The following is a 16,261-nucleotide window of genomic DNA, read 5'->3' as shown; positions in this document are numbered from 1 at the left end:
AAAGCCCAGAAGTCTGTTTTAATGGAACATTCGGGTGACTCTTTCACATTTTCAAGTGGGGTGATTCTTATGCACTCTCAAGTTCAGACCACTGAGCTATCATATGGCACATGCTGGAGGAATCTAAGACTGAAATTGGCAGATCAACAAAGTTAGATCAGTTAAGTTTCTTCCAGTGGCAAGAAACAGAAGCAGACTCCAGTTTGATCCAAAGGGAAGATATTGGAAGGAGGTTAGGAGTAATGGCATTGAGTAAACAGCTGGAGAACTAGGTATGGAGAAGAGCAAGGACCAGTGAGCGCACTTTCAGAATAATCACAAATGAGGGACCATTTGGCCAGGGCACTGCGGCTGCGGCGGCTGCTGCTCCTGCTTCTTATTATACATTCTGTAGAGGAAATATGTGATCAACCTGCTCTGTGTCATACACCTGACTCTTAAGGAGGGAAGATGAGTCACCTGAAATAATAGTTTCCCATTCGGCTTTATTTTCGAATTGGGAAGGAAGTAATTCTCCAAGGGGAAATTATTGTTTAAAAAATTTATATATATAGACCAAAAGTAAATAATGGCATTTTTAAGCCTTTTATGTCATGCTTAGGAGCCTGAACAATAGTTTTGCAGCAGTAAAAATTTACTTTTGATCGGGGGTATTACACGATTAAATGTAATTTGGTTTGAAAATTCAATTTCTCTCTAAACATTTCTTGAAAGTGTATGTTTGGGCTCCATTATTCATGAAATTTGCAGAATATTGGTTGAGATAAAATTGCAGTAGAACCAAATTATATATATTTCCAAAAATAAAAGAGAATGAGTGAAGTTCTCCATGAAAAATAATTAACATATGTGATTAATTTACACTCCTGTTCACTATGTTGTATAAGAGGATATGTGAAATACTGTACTTATTTAAAATGGTAGTATTTTAAATTATTAATTGATGATACCCCAAACTACAATCCTAGGGCATATTTTTGTGTGTGTGAGCTGATATTAGTGAATATAATAATGGTGATCTAATTTGGTCTTAAAGAATGGTTACTTAGCCTGCATGAGGTAAAAATAGGGCACTTATGAATGTGCTAGTGGTCCTTGGGATGCAGTTGTTCTTAACACGTGTGCCACAGTCATTCATCATAGACCACATCTAGACTACACTGTCATTGTCCACATTCAACCATTATTGAAACCTTAGACCTTTTTGATAGGGCAAGGAAGAAAGGAGAATTAAATAACATCCCTAAGAAGTATCATACAGCATTTCACTCTTATAAGAGATCTGCACCACCAACTTCCTTAACTTCCTTAGCTCTGGATCTTGGTTGCTGATTGTAGGAGTCTGTTTATGACTTAAGTGTAGCTTCTGAGAGAACAGTGTCCCTAGGGTGCAGCAGGATTTTTATCACAATAAACTTGTTATGACATAAACTAAAAGAAGCACAAAACATGACTCAGGACCTTGTCTCATAGAAGCCTCATGTAGGTTACAAATGGGGTCTTTCTTGAGGAACCCTGAGCAGTCTCCAAAGACAGGGAGCTTCACGCAAGTACCACTTCAGAGGGCACAGAATGCCTTTAAACTCAGTTATTTGCTGACCACACAATAGCAACTCCCTCTTTTTATGAATAAGATTCAAGTGCAGATTTAGTTTGTTTCTATTGACTTCGTTGGTGTATAAATCATAGTCATTCAGTTTGACTCTTTTTCAGACACTGTGCCAATATAAATTTGATTTTCTACAAGAAGTATGTCAACATGAGCATTTTATTCCGTTGTGTCTTCCCATAAGATCAGCAAACATTCCAGGTAATAACTCTCCGAGTTTTATTTAATTAATAATTTAATTAGCCAGCTTTTGTGGCACACAATTCTAATCCCAGTGACTGAGGCAGGAGGATCTCGAGTCCAAAGACAGCCTCAGCAATGGTGACTCTAAATAAAAATACAAAATAGGCCTGGGATGTGGCTCAGTGGCTGAGTGCTCCTGAGTTCAATCCCTGGTACCTAATAATAATAATAATTTTAATTATCATTTGATTAATAATTCCCACACCTTTATTCATTTTGCCTTTAGTTATTGTTTTCTTACCTTCTCAATCATAGTGTTATCTGCAATTGTAACATGAATCTCAGAGCCAGATAATCTGATCATTAAAGTTCAGAAGAAGTTGATTGTATATGGTTAAAGTGTGTCTGTCCATTTTCACTAAAGATGAACCCAATTTTAAACCTGGTGATTATAACAAAGAATTGTAACCTGTAATCTTCCTGTGTTTTACTTTACTGGCTCCAAAAGAGAGCTTTCCATTGATTTTGAGATATCAAAATAATTGCATGAAGAAAGTTATACTTTGTGAGTAAAATATCATTTAGGAGTTTCATTAATGTGTATATAATTATGTCAAAATGAACTTCAAAGAATTATACAAAGAAAAGTGGAAGAACAGGAGGGAAAGGTTAGGAGGGAGGAAAGAGCACAGCATCATAAACACTTGACTCTCCCAGACCAGAGAGGGAGAGGGCACCCGCCTCAGGAGGAGATTCTGGGTCTTTTGTTGACTGCACTTAAGCACAAAAAACCTGTAGGAAATATTTTTCTTTATTATTTTGAAAACTAAAAAGTGTGTATTGGGGGAGCTATAGGAGGTTCCTGATAGAAAATTACCCATCTAGACACCAAGATGCAAAGAAAATACTATAATAATTTAGGAACTTGAAACGCTTTACATGTAAGTAGTGAATGAACTACTCACAACAGCATTGAGATGATGAAAGCAGAAACAAAGATGGTAAAGAGGCTCCTTAAGCCTACGATAGCTTGCACCATTATTTTAGAGGGAAAATTATAGTATCAAGCCTATAAAAGTTGTGGCATTTTAATCTTAAACATAATCCATGTATATTACCCCCATAAAGCACTTTCCAAAGAAAAAAGGGTAGAAATAATATTTTAGACCATAATATTTTTAGGGTTCTGAATTTTTTTTACAAGTTAGGGTCAAGTATTATTGGTTAACTAAGTTGATTTTTAGGAGCACCAAATTCTTATTTGGTCATTTTATTTCCATTCGCTCATTATTAATACCTCAGAAAAAGGCCTGACAATTTCTTGATAGGTCTGATATTATAAACAGTGAACATAAAAGTGTATTTCAAAACAGGCTGGTTTCATTTTATAGAAAAATAGAACCTTTGTAGGAGCTATTAAAATAATTCTGTTCAAGACATTTTCCCTTAGGGAAACCAATTAACAACCAAAGGTATTCCTCCTGAAAAATGAAAATATTGAAGAGATTCAGTTATAATTTTAAAAAATATATTTTAATTTTCCATTTATAAATTACACATAGTTAATGAATATGTGTGTAACTGAGAGTGTATGTGTATATATGTATATATATTTATATATACATGTATATGTATATATATATATATATATATATGTACTTTCTGTTCATTTGTATTAAATTTAGATCCTTTGACACCTTCAGAATCAACTCAAGAGCTACACGCCTCAGGTAAATAATAGCTTATACTACCTAATCAATATCCAGTTGTCTAATAATATTGATGAGTAGAGATACCATAAATCTCCAGCTTTCATGGTGCTAATAAGTAGTCTTGTATTTAATATCATATATTCAAAATATTCAAAACATTGACTGAACTTTTATCTTGTCACAGATAATTTAATGACTCACTAATGTATTTCTTTCATATTTTACTCTCCAAAAGTTGATATTTTTCAATTTCCCAAAGCATCAGAAATCTTTGTAGTGTGTATTATAAATAAAATTCATATATTTTACATATGTATATCATATATACTTGTTCAATGTAACCTATTTTATATAATATCATACACTACACTATTATTAACTATAGTCACCATGCCATACATTTGATGTCCACAATTTATCTTATAACTAAAAGTTTACATCCTTTGACCAAAATCCTGTTTCTCTTAATCCTGCCTCCTGTAACTGCTTTTCTACCCTCTGTTTCTATGAGTTCAACTTTTGAAGAATCCACATCTAAGTGAGATCATGCAGTGTATTTCCAGGTCTGGTTCAGTTCACTTAGCAACTCCATCCATGTTGTTACAAATGACAGAATATTCCCTCCTTTTTTTAAAGAGTGAATAATACTACCTTTTATTTTCTTTATCTCCCCATCCACACATGGACACTTCAGTTGTTTTCATATCCTGACTACCTTGAAGAACTCTTAGATAAACATGGGAGTGCAGATATTTCTTCAAAATGCTGATTTCATATCAAAAAGACTAAAGATGGCAGGTGCTGGTGAGAATGTATAGAGAAAAGGGAACCCTTGCACACTGGTGGTGGGTATGTAAATTAGTGCAGCCACTATGGAAAACAGCACAGATATTACTCAAAAAATTAAAAATAAGCTGGGCCCAGTGGCACAGACCTGTCATCCCAGCAGCTCAGGAGGCTGAGGCAGGAGGATCGTAAGTTCAAAGCCTGGAATGCAAATGGAAAAGGGACCTATATGCTTGCTAAGGGATTTAACCTTAGGCCCTAAGCAACGTAGTAACTCAGTGGCTAATTACCTCTGGGTACAATCTCTAGTACCCTGATACTAAATAAATAAATCTGCTATATGATTTAGCAATTCCCTAACTGGGTATATGTCTAAATCAAATAAAATCTGTATGCCAAAGAGCCTTCTGCACTCCCATATTAACTGCAACAAGGGAAGGGAGACAACCTGTGTCCATCAACTGATGAGTGGATAAAGAAAGCATGATCAAGCAGGTTTTCCCTTTCCTGTTTATGTCTCCTTTAGGAAAATACCTGTTCAGGTCCCCTGCCCAGTTTTTAATCGGGTTGTTCTTTTGCTCTTGGGTTGGGTGAGTTCCTACTGTATCGACCCCTGCTCAGGCTTACATTTTGCAAAAGTGTGATCTCACAATCTATAGTTATCTTTTCACTTTGTTTCCTTTGCTTCTGAGAAACCTTTTAGCTTGATGTAGTTTCATCTATTTATTTTGGCTTTTGTTCCCTGTGCTTTGGGGTCATATTCATAAAATTATCATCCATATCAGCATGAAGGAGCTTTATTCCCCTTGTTTTCTTACAGGAGGGGCTGGAACTACTATTAATAGTTGCACTTATGAAGTGAGATGGACGATTCTAAAAAACCTGTTATTACTGGAAGTTTTCACATCTTTTCTCATAATCCATGCTTATAATTGTGCAGCCCCCTTTGGCTTTCCTCTCTCCTTGCCCCTCACATCCTTCAGCAGACTTGTCCTGGTTTTGCTTCTGCTACTCAATTCCTACCGCCCCAGTCCAGGCACCATCTCCTCTCCTGTCCCTCCTTCTTTGTGTTGGGTTTGTCACCCCACATCCCCCTTCTGTCTAATTCATTTACACCCTGCCACTATCTCAATTAGTCAACAGAGTGCAGGTCTCATCAGGCCACGGAACTTTAGTGTGTTAACCTTTCCTACAGGAATGCAAATGGCAAAGGGACCTAAATGCCAGCCAAGGGATTTGAACTTAAGTCCCTCAGTCACCCAACCCCAACCCTTCTCTCAGGTCTCTTTTGGTGGCTGTGCCAACTGGACCTCATATACCTGTGCCCTCCAAATACCTGTGCCTGCAGACTTTTATGCCAACAAAAACCCTACCCCTTCTTCTCCCAACCTCCTGTCTGACCTCCCCTGCCTCCACCTGTACTTCCAAACTCTAACGCATCCTCAAAGGCCCACCTCAGCATATCCATTTCTACATTTCCTGATTCTTAGAGAAAATATTTTTTTCTCATGCAACTCCAGTAGTACTGTAAACATGCCATTTTAATCAGAAGTAACAGTTGACATGGTGTGTTAGTTTGTGTTTGCATTTGTGTTTCAGGGCACAGAACGTGCCCTATCTCACTGAATGCCTCTGGATGACAGAACACATATCTCTGTAGCCAGACTGTATTTCCCAATACCGCCTACCAGTGGCAAGCAATGAAAGTAGTTGTCTGATATATCTTTTGCAATTATAGAGTGACTATTTGATTTTCAAAAACATATTTTGTTTTCTTTCCTAATGAAGACATGCCTGAATATTCAGTCACAAATGAATTTTGCCGAAAACACTTCTTAATCGGGATTCTGCTCCGAGAAGTTGGCTTTGCCCTGCAGGAAGACCAAGATATCAGGCACTTAGCTTTAGCTGTCCTAAAAAATCTCATGGCTAAGCACTCATTTGATGATCGATACAGAGAACCAGTAAGTGGTCTTCCTTTCTCCCTTCTCTAAACACCATTTAATGGCTCACTGCATTAAATGCACATCAGACCTACAAGCCTATTGATTTTTATGTGAATCATCTCTTCTGGCTACCTTTTCACCTAGAGAAAGCAGGCCCAGATAGCAAGTTTATACATGCCCCTGTATGGCATGCTTCTGGACAATATGCCAAGGATTTACCTGAAGGACCTGTACCCTTTTACTGTCAATACATCTAACCAGGTAAGTTTGCATAGCATTTCAAATTTCTGTATTAACACAGATTTGTCCTTTTCCTCTTTATACCATGGATAATTTCGTTCTACCTGTGAGTAGATTAGCAATTAAACAGTCCATGCAAGGAAATCACATCCATGTCATTTGTTCCAGATTGGCCCCTTTAGGCTTCCACATGGTCCATCCCTTCAGCATGGCATTTTTCCTCTGTTCTCTGCATCATTTTGCATTTTTTTTCCCCAGTTTTTATAGCTCCTGGGTTGCCTCCATGGTCTGTCCTCAGTGCACACCTTTCCCCCACTACCTTCCACATTGTCTTTATTCTTCCTGGCTTCAGTGTGGCCAGCCTGAGTGGCCCATCACAGTGCTTCCTCCACTGAACCATTGCCGATGTCTTGGGGGGCACCAGAATCAGGAGGCACCACACAGCTTTGTAGGTTCAAACAGCAATTCTTTATTCCCGATCTCACACCAGCCTCCACACAAGCTCAGGGGCAATCCCCAATATGTCCGTTCCCAAATCCTACTCCAGGAGGCTTCTTTTCAAATCCCATTTGAATCTCACGAGAACTCCACGGGAACAAGCAGCAGGAACACCCTAATCCCAGCAGCAATAATCTTCAACCTCAACTTCCCTAAAACTCCTATTGTCACGCCCTAAACCCAAGGACGGAGATACTTCCTGCAGGAATACACCCTAATCCTGGATCCACCCTGGTGATTGAGCAGGGTCACCTTTCTCAAACACACAAGCAAGGTCGCAGCAAATTTCCAAGGCAAGTCCATTTAACATGGGGTACAATGGCAAGGATTACGATGCGTCATACCTACTTGGTAATGGCCCTCAGCATCTCCCCCCTTCTGATTAATTAAACAACAAGCAATGTGGCTTAGGACCGTGCCTGGTAGGTTGTCCAATTCAACATGTGGTTCTTACCCGTCATGGGAGAGCTGACCTTTGGGCATCAACTTCCTGTCTTAGGTTGAATCCACTGCAACCAGATCAACCCGTCACTGACTACCGGTCCAGCATTCAGCCATGCTTGTGGATAGGCCTAAGCACCAGTGGGGGGATGAGGTTCTTGCCTCACCTCTGTTGGCCCCCAAATTTAACCTTGGTGCCAGTGGGGGGGTGAGGTTCTTGCCTCACCTCTGTTGGCCCCCAAATTTTAGACCATCACTAGTAGAAGGGAGGAAGACACAGAAATGCCACGACACCAAGCCAATTGACGGCTCCTTTGGAAAAATTGCGTCACTGGTGACACCATCCGCAAAGATGCCAGCATTACCACAATTAACATGGGGTGCGCTGGCAAGGAAATTGCATCACTGGTGACACCATCAGCAAAAATATGCCAGCAGTACCACAATTCGCTGCACCAGACGATAGTTCACAATGCATGCAACTGATATATAGTCCAGGCAAGTTCTGCAGGCAGTTCAAAGTGGAAGAGTCTATCAATATGTCCATTTCCTCCCAAAGTAAATCAAGTCCTTGATTGAGCATTACTTGTTGAGTTATATTCATTGATGTATCAGTTTATACAGTTTACTGTGACAGCTATCATAGAAGCTATAGTTTGGTTTTCTTAGTCTTCACCGGCACTGAAATGGAGATGGGAATTCTGGCAATGATGTTAAAGAGACATTATCCTGAACAGAATTATTAAATATAATGAAAAGGAAAAGTGAAAGTAAACAAACAGATCTGTTAATCACTTTTAAAAACAATAGCAAGCAAACAGATCTGTTAACCACCTTTGAAAACAATCATTAACAGCTGTTTACCTAATTTAGATTAAACCACTTAAATCACGTGAATAAAAAAAAATTCGGATCCATTTTTTCATGAGCGCTCCTCATATAAAAATATGGACATACACACATACAGACATACAACACAAAACAGTGCACACATAACATACAACATATAAGACAATAATAAGTAAAGGCCTTGTAGCTATACCTAGGTGAAATCTCCATTGCAATGTTTAAAAACTCGACAGTCAAATAATTAAACACAGTCAAAAAACAAAACTGATCAGAAAAACATTAACCTAGGTTTGTATGAGCTCAAAAAATAAAATAGAACTTTATGATGTGGGAAAAATGCAATAATAAAATAGATATTGAAAAAAGGCACCGTGGTTAATCACTGTCGCAGAGGTAAGTATAGCCAAGCTGGAGCTCTGGATATCAGCTGTTATGAATTTCAGTCAAATCATCTTCTTTTTCTGTAGAAATTGTTTTGGTTAACCTCTCTGGAATCCAAATTGGCTGCTGTTCTCCCTGTGGGAACACACAAACAGAACCCCGACTCCAGACAAACACTGGGTCAGGAACTTTCCATTGTCCTATTAGAATATCTTTCCAAAGTACCTTAGGCTTATGTACATTTTTCAGATACATATGTCTTTCCGCAGCACTAAGTCCTGATGAATCCAAATTTAGAAAGTTTAGAGTAAAAAGGGTTATTTTAAGTTTATCTTTGGGGGATATATACCCCGTTAAGATCCTTTCAAATTTAAGTCTTTCAAAAGCATTCTGCCTTAGTTTTTAGAATCACTTTAGTCCTTTTAATTTTTAGATGTGGTTATAAACCATAGTTGTCTTAGCCTTCTGCATTTTCTATCTGAAATACCTTTACTTGACATTTTCAACCATTTTCTATCTTATTCCTATCTTCTAGTTTTCTTCTAAGGTTTTTATAGTTACCCTTAGTTGCTTTTTTCTCTCCTAGTTTTCTTTTGTTTCCTATTTTGTGGGTTTAAAATTCTTGACTTTCTACATCTTTTTATCTTCCTATATCTTTTTTTCTTTCTACATCTTCTCTCTTTTTTTTAACCTTTCTGTACTTCTGTTTTTGAAGTTTTCCACTTCAAATTTTTAATCTTCTTTATCTAAATCTTTTATCTTATTATCTTCCCATTTTCATGTTTTTTTTCCATCATGAAGGCATCTTAACCACCTTCAATTTAACCTTTTAAAGCCTTTTGCAACTTATTTAGACATTTTACAACTTTTTACTTTACCACACAAATATTATCTCATCTCCCTCTTTTTGGTTTAATGAGTAAAGCAATCTTTTTTCTGCCATGAAGGTATCTCGACCACCTTCAATTTAACCTTTTAAAGCCTTCAATTATCATCTATACTGTACTTTTAAATGTACTTTTTCACCACCTACAGCTTTACTCTTTTAAACAAGGCTTATATTCTGTTTAAATCACTTAATATTAGTTTACATGGCTGCCCTTCAACCAAAGGCTCTTTTTTACTCCATTGAGAAGCTTTGTCTCAATCTGCCATGTACAAATACCTTATTTCTTCTTTCTTCCTTTCTCAAGCTTTTAAAGTAAGTCTAGTTTCCTCAAAATCTTTTTAAATGGCATTTGACAACTTTTACTTTACCACACAGAGATTATCTCATCTAGAAACATTTCTTTTTCCTTTAACCTTTTATATTAAAATATATTTCCACATCTTGAACCTTTTTATATCTCTTTTTTAACCGTTAACGCTTTTTATAAATTCACATTCTGAAACAACCCTTATAAAATTACTCCACTTTAATAAGATGAAATACTTTCATGTTTTTTAAGGTACTATTATACTGTAATTGAAACCCAACTGAAACTTCTTATACTCTTTGTATATAAATTACACATGATAGAATCTTAACTCTTAGTAACCTTGTTTCAGCAAAGACACAGACCAAAGCAATATTAAACCTTTTTCCATTCACCAATTTATGAAAACACACATAATGTTTAAATATATTACCTATGGAACTCAATAAGTAAAGAGTACTTGATTTCATATTTAGTGGTTGATATTTTAACACTTTAGCTTTGTAAATTAATCAGATGTCTCTAAAAACCAAGATCTTAGACAAGTATAGTAAACAGAACTAGCCATCTCTTTCTTGTTGAAGAAAAATCCTTCTACAGGATACCATGATGGTCCCACTGATATACTTAATAACTTGTCTCTAAAAAGCCATGGGCTACATTTTTGTATTGTATCAACATATGCCCTAGCTGTTCTTGGTCTTACTGGGGTACCTCCTTCCTCTAACAATTTCTCTTCCTCGGAGGCAAACAACTTCAAACCTTGAGTTAACCATTTTCCCCAGTTTGCCTGAGAAAGTTCTAAGAACAGGCAACTTGAAATAAAAACAAAATAAATCACAACAAGAACACATTGTTTTTTGAAATGGTCACCCATTTTTTCGCTCTCCTTCAGGAGCTAGCAAATTCACTTACCCCCAAGCTTCAGACATCCCACGTACGGACCACCAAATGCCGAATGCCAAGTGCCAATGAACCATTATTGCAACTCCTCAGCCACCCACATGAGACTCGCTGCCTGGGTTAAGTCCAGATGATTAACACACTGCTGGATCCAGTAACAGTGGGGGATATTCCCATTTAGATGGCCACAGGCCTGGAGAAGAGTTTTTGGTAGGGAACCTTGTTCAAATCCCAGCAGTACCAGTTATTATCAGTGTGACCTTCCATAAGTTATCCAGCTATTTTGAGCCCCCATTTCCTATTTGTAAATAGGATAAAATACATACCTTATTTATCCTTATGAGGATTAAGTTACACAATAAAAAACATTTGTTATAAAGCACAAGTCTCATCAAGCCACTGAACACAACCTTATTTGAATACTTATTTAAAAGCTAGTTGTTGTGGGCTGGGGCCATAGCACAGTGGTAGAGCTCCTGCCTAGCATGTATGAGGCACTGGGTTTGATTCTTAGCACCACATATAAATAAGTAAAAATAAAGGTAAAAAAAAAAAGCTAGTTGTTAATAATAGCTACTTACATGAAAATTAACCCATAATAATAATGCCATGTAATCTATAATATAACCCATATTTACTCAGCCATTTTGTCCATATCTAAAGCATTGTTTTGACCAAACTTAAAAAAAAACTCACATAAGAAAATTAAATTGTCTCTTAAGAGTATGCTTTTGACATATTCATTCTCACTGCCGACTTTGGTAGAAAACTTTTGTTAGAACATAAAAGATCAAGTTAAATAAAATTAGCTGGAAGTAAAATGGAGAAGATACATATGGGTTAACAATGTGGAAATATCTCAATTGCCATTACTCTCTTCTGCATTTTGAAAACAGGGGTCTAGAGATGACTTGAGCACCAATGGAGGATTTCAAACTCAGACATCTATGAAACACGCAACCTCTGTGGATACATCGTTTTCTAAAGATGTTCTAAATTCCATAGCAGGTACTCGAAGCCTGAGAACACTTGTGTTTAACACTCATCCACACTTACATTGTATATCATTGTGCTTTGTACCCAATCCATAATTCATGTGCATTGTATCTATGACAAAGTATATTGCATTTGTACAATCAAAGACCTTTTTACATATTTCTTTGAATACCATTCAGTGACTTCCACTTCTACTAAATGTTCATTTTTACTTGGCTTAAGGAGCAATCTGATCAGTTGTTATCAAATTACTTCATTCTGGAAATTCTTTAAGTTTTTATTGCAGACCCTTTTAAAATATAATAGCTCTTCAACTTCAAAGATTATTTTTAAGAACTATCTTGGAAATGTCATTTTAAATTTTTCATAAACTGTCAAAAGTTGAAAGCTCCTTTCCCCAAATTCTCTTTATGAGCTTTTACTAAAACATTTTTAAAACGCGAGCTATATTTCTTTAAAAAGCATTTTAAGAGATCAAAAGAACAAGCCTTCTTTTATTTCTTTCCATTTATAATGGTTCAAATTTTTCTCAATAACCATTTTAATAAGAATTAAAATGTTCCATATCTTTAATGCCAATCCAGACTCTGTTTCCCAACACAGCAGCCACCTCAGCACTCAGCGTGGTTTGGTTCTTTGTTTTTGTTTGGGGGGGTTTTTTTGCTTTTACTTTTTCTTTTCTTTTTTAATCTTTGTCTTTTTGTACCCATCCATCTCATTCCCATACGTGTGCTGTGGCTTATGTTTACAGCATTTTCATCAATAGCTATTTCTACAGTAAACCACGCTGATTCCAGAGCATCCTTAGCAAGTCTCGACTCCAACCCAAGCACCGCGGAGAAGAGCAGTGAGAAGACGGACAACTGTGAAAAGGTACGGCTCCCCTCCCTGACTTCCCAGCCACCATAACTGTGAGGCAGAGGTGGCTTCCCCGTGCTCCATCCTTATTGGTTCTTTTACTCCTAGATTCCAAGACCCTTGTCTTTGATTGGGTCCACTCTTCGATTTGACAAGTTAGATCAAGCGGAAACCCGGAGTCTCCTTATGTGCTTTCTTCACATCATGAAAACAATTTCAGATGGTAAAGAGAACTCTTTCAAATTAAGTTTAAAAAAAAAAAAGAAAAAGAAAGAAAACTTTTATTGCAAAGAGCTTCACACTATGCACTTTCCCCTCTAGAGACTCTGATTGCCTATTGGCAGAGAGCACCCAGTCCAGAGGTGTCTGACTTCTTCAGCATCTTGGAGTAAGTTTTCGAGTTCATTAGATAACACTTCTAGAACTTTCAAAATAGCTCACCATCCCACCCTTTATTCCAAGAACTTTTATGGTAAATTGTCTATCAATAATACTACAAAGAATATTTAGAGAAAATGTAAGATTTTTATTTCAGTATACTAAGATGAACAGTTAGGTATAGATAAAAAGAGTGTGAATAATGAGAATGCAACTTTTCTTTCCAGTGTTTGTCTTCAAAATTTCAGATACCTTGGAAAACGCAATATAATAAGGTAATGATTTTAAACCCCATCAGGTTAATGTGGTTTTTGAAAAAGCATTATGACATATATTAACATGCCAGGTTACACTTATAAATATATGTTAGAAATTATAAAATGCAAATAAGGATGTTAGGCTAACTTCACAACAGACATACAAGTTTGAAGATTTCCCTTTCTTCATAGTACATCCAAGAATAAAGTTTTCTAAGGAGAAAAGCATGAAACCACACATTTATCAGTAGATACTTTATTTCACGTATCTTCTGAACTAATTAATCTATAATTACATAGTAAAATTTAGAAAATACCTATTTAGGAAAATAGTTCCAATAAACTAAAAACAAAAATTAATCTGAAATAGCTTATGGCTGTTGTCATTTTCTCATGAGTGTCAAAAAAATATCCACGGCACCCCAGTTTCCTATTTCCAGAAGAAACTCAAATTTTACTTTCCACTAGTTCAAAGCATATCAAATTTTGTTAGTAATCACTTTGTCAGTTGTCATCATGTTTTTATATAAGTTATAAAAGTTGAGCCATTATTAAAACTCCAGTTTTTCTTGCAGAAAAATTGCTGCTGCATTTAAATTTGTGCAATCCACCCAGAACAATGGAACCCTCAAAGGATCCAATCCTTCCTGCCAGACTTCAGGGCTCTTGTCACAATGGTAACATCACATTGGTATTAAAATTACTCACGTGTGTATATCTGTGTAGATTTGTGGATGAAAGCCTATGAGAGGTGTGGATACACACATCTGTATATTTCAGGCCAAATGCAGATCTGTAAGTTCCTCTGTATATTTATATAAAGAAGCACCTTATCTGGCCCACTAGCTTATACAATCAAAGAGCTAAGGATTATGCCTTATTTGTGTGCACTGAGAGCACAATGCCTTGAATAGAATGAGCTTTAATGAGAATTTCAGTTTAATTGGACCTGAAAGATACACACAATTCCAATGAGTGCTTCTTTTAACACTTGTTAATCTCCTAGTGACAAAGCAAAATTTGAGATCATGTCTTCCTTTTCTTTTCAGCAATTATAATATTCTAGCAATGTTATGAAAACCAGTGTTGTTTTTTAAAGGGTCAAAGCTAATAAGAAAGTATTCAGAACCTATTAACTCCCCTTAGACTTCCTAGTCATTAGACAGATTTTTTCTGGCATATAGGACCTGCAGTCACCCTTCATTAGCATACCTGATAGGAGACATTTGCCCTGAAATTCTACCTTAGAGCTCCTCTAGGTCTAATAAATAAGAATTGCTTCCTAAAATTTCCCCAGTTTGATTTGTTTTTCCCAGAGGTGGCATAATAATATATAATATGAATATTTTAGAAAGTATTAGAAGGAAATGTGAGACTGGTAGATAGTCAATAAATCATAGAATAAATTCTGCCTCCCTCCAGGGGGACCCTTCAATTGCCCTCTGGTGAGAAAGTAAATTTTAAAAATGTAATGGGTGTGTTTGCAAATGTTGATAGAACAGTAAAAAAAAAAAAAATTGCTTTCCAGGCTTAATAAAAATAGTAATCCACTTGAGGCTGCTGCAAATCTATAGATGTTTGATGGGCTAGATTTCAGTCTCCTTCTGAAATAGCTGGACAGAGCCCACCCCCTGCTGCCCCTTATCTGGAAACCAGGACTTCTCCTTTACAAGTTCAGAATAAAGTAGACTCAAGACCTGGAGGAAAACAGTCATGAAGGTTCAAGCCATATAGCACAGAACAAATTATTCCTTGTAGATTCGGGAACAACTCAGGTTTCCTGGGCTCCTGAAAGCCAGAGTTAGGTCTCCTGAACCTTGAGCCATCCAGACCCTTTGATTTAGCCAGAATCAAATAGCCTTGAAGAATGTGACAGAGAAAACCATAGCCTCTTTTGTAGGTTTTAAGGACATCTGCCATTGTCTGCTTCTCTCATATAAGTGTTTATGAGTAGCTTATGTGACCGCAAACATCCCAAGCATTATTAGCTTATTCTTTGGCCAAATCATACAGTCATAAGCAGGAGGTGTCCCTAATTCCACAAAAACACCACCTGATTTTTCCATTTGGAAGTGTCCTGGGGCAGTGGAGGAATAGCACTGTAGACCACTGTTACCCCTTCAAGCACAGAGGACCCTCAGATGTCTACCTCCCCCACAATGGACACATATCAGCTCCTTCCCCCCGACCTCTGGATGTGAACCAGCAGATGATAAGTCATGAGGAATTTCCAAATATAAAAACAGAGGAACACAAGGGTTTTGGAGGAGATTTTACACTTCTTTAAAAACAATGCAATGATTCTGAGATACATAGTATTGTGGCTTCTAATGCCCACCACTATGCCTTCCTTATCAACCAGTAGCCAACTCAACATTCATGGAATCCCACGATTTTTACAAAATAACAAGGAATGTGCTTGAACAGACTTGAGCATCTGTTATTCTATGCATTATCATTCTAAATACTGTTTTGAATTAAATAAATTTCTCCAAAATTATTTAGAAGTCACATTCATCATGTGGCTTTTAATTAATATTTTTTTAATAAAAAGACTTCTTTTTATATATTTGACTCAATCTGGAATATTTGGATGGAACATCCCCACTCAATATTAACCACTTTCTCATTTCCTTTTCAGGATGCACACCAACTCTGGTCATGAAGGACATAAGCAGCACAGATCACAAACTTTACCTATAATTCGAGGCAAAAATGCACTTTCTAACCCTAAACTCTTACAGATGTTAGACAACACCATGTCCAGTAAGTAAACCAGAAGTGATAGGAACAAGATGGTTACTGACTGTTCTCTGGAATGATAATGTTTGAGAAATGGAAGGGATGTTGTTGTGCCAGGGATTCCACACTTTAAGATCTGTGGCACCCTTGGAAATTTTACATGGAGAAAAGAAGCACCAGGAATGGTTTTAAAAATGTAGTGCCATTATGGGAAAGAAAGGAGAAAGTGAAACTCTTAACATGATATGCTCAGGGCAGGTTTCCCAGAAACAAGTGACTTTGGGTA

General features: G+C 36.8%; 1 protein-coding gene across 1 annotated transcript in view; it reads left to right on the top strand.

Annotated features, from left to right (window-relative positions):
• The window catches only part of Dock10 (dedicator of cytokinesis 10), a 194,541-nt gene that overhangs the window by 147,935 nt on the left and 30,345 nt on the right, over positions 1–16,261 (top strand). Inside the window, exons 30-40 of the mRNA XM_077799593.1 lie at positions 1,714–1,810; positions 3,478–3,522; positions 6,079–6,254; positions 6,381–6,497; positions 11,641–11,752; positions 12,519–12,613; positions 12,707–12,821; positions 12,920–12,986; positions 13,204–13,251; positions 13,809–13,910; positions 15,875–15,999. Of these exons, the coding sequence (XP_077655719.1) occupies positions 1,714–1,810; positions 3,478–3,522; positions 6,079–6,254; positions 6,381–6,497; positions 11,641–11,752; positions 12,519–12,613; positions 12,707–12,821; positions 12,920–12,986; positions 13,204–13,251; positions 13,809–13,910; positions 15,875–15,999 (1,099 nt within the window). The remainder of the gene's footprint in view (positions 1–1,713; positions 1,811–3,477; positions 3,523–6,078; positions 6,255–6,380; positions 6,498–11,640; positions 11,753–12,518; positions 12,614–12,706; positions 12,822–12,919; positions 12,987–13,203; positions 13,252–13,808; positions 13,911–15,874; positions 16,000–16,261) is intronic.

Source organism: Urocitellus parryii, chromosome 1 (assembly GCF_045843805.1).
Source record: "Urocitellus parryii isolate mUroPar1 chromosome 1, mUroPar1.hap1, whole genome shotgun sequence".
NCBI classification, from domain to species: Eukaryota; Metazoa; Chordata; class Mammalia; order Rodentia; family Sciuridae; genus Urocitellus; species Urocitellus parryii.
The sequence above is the reverse complement of the archived record's forward strand: the minus strand, read 5'-3'. Positions and strand labels throughout refer to the sequence as shown.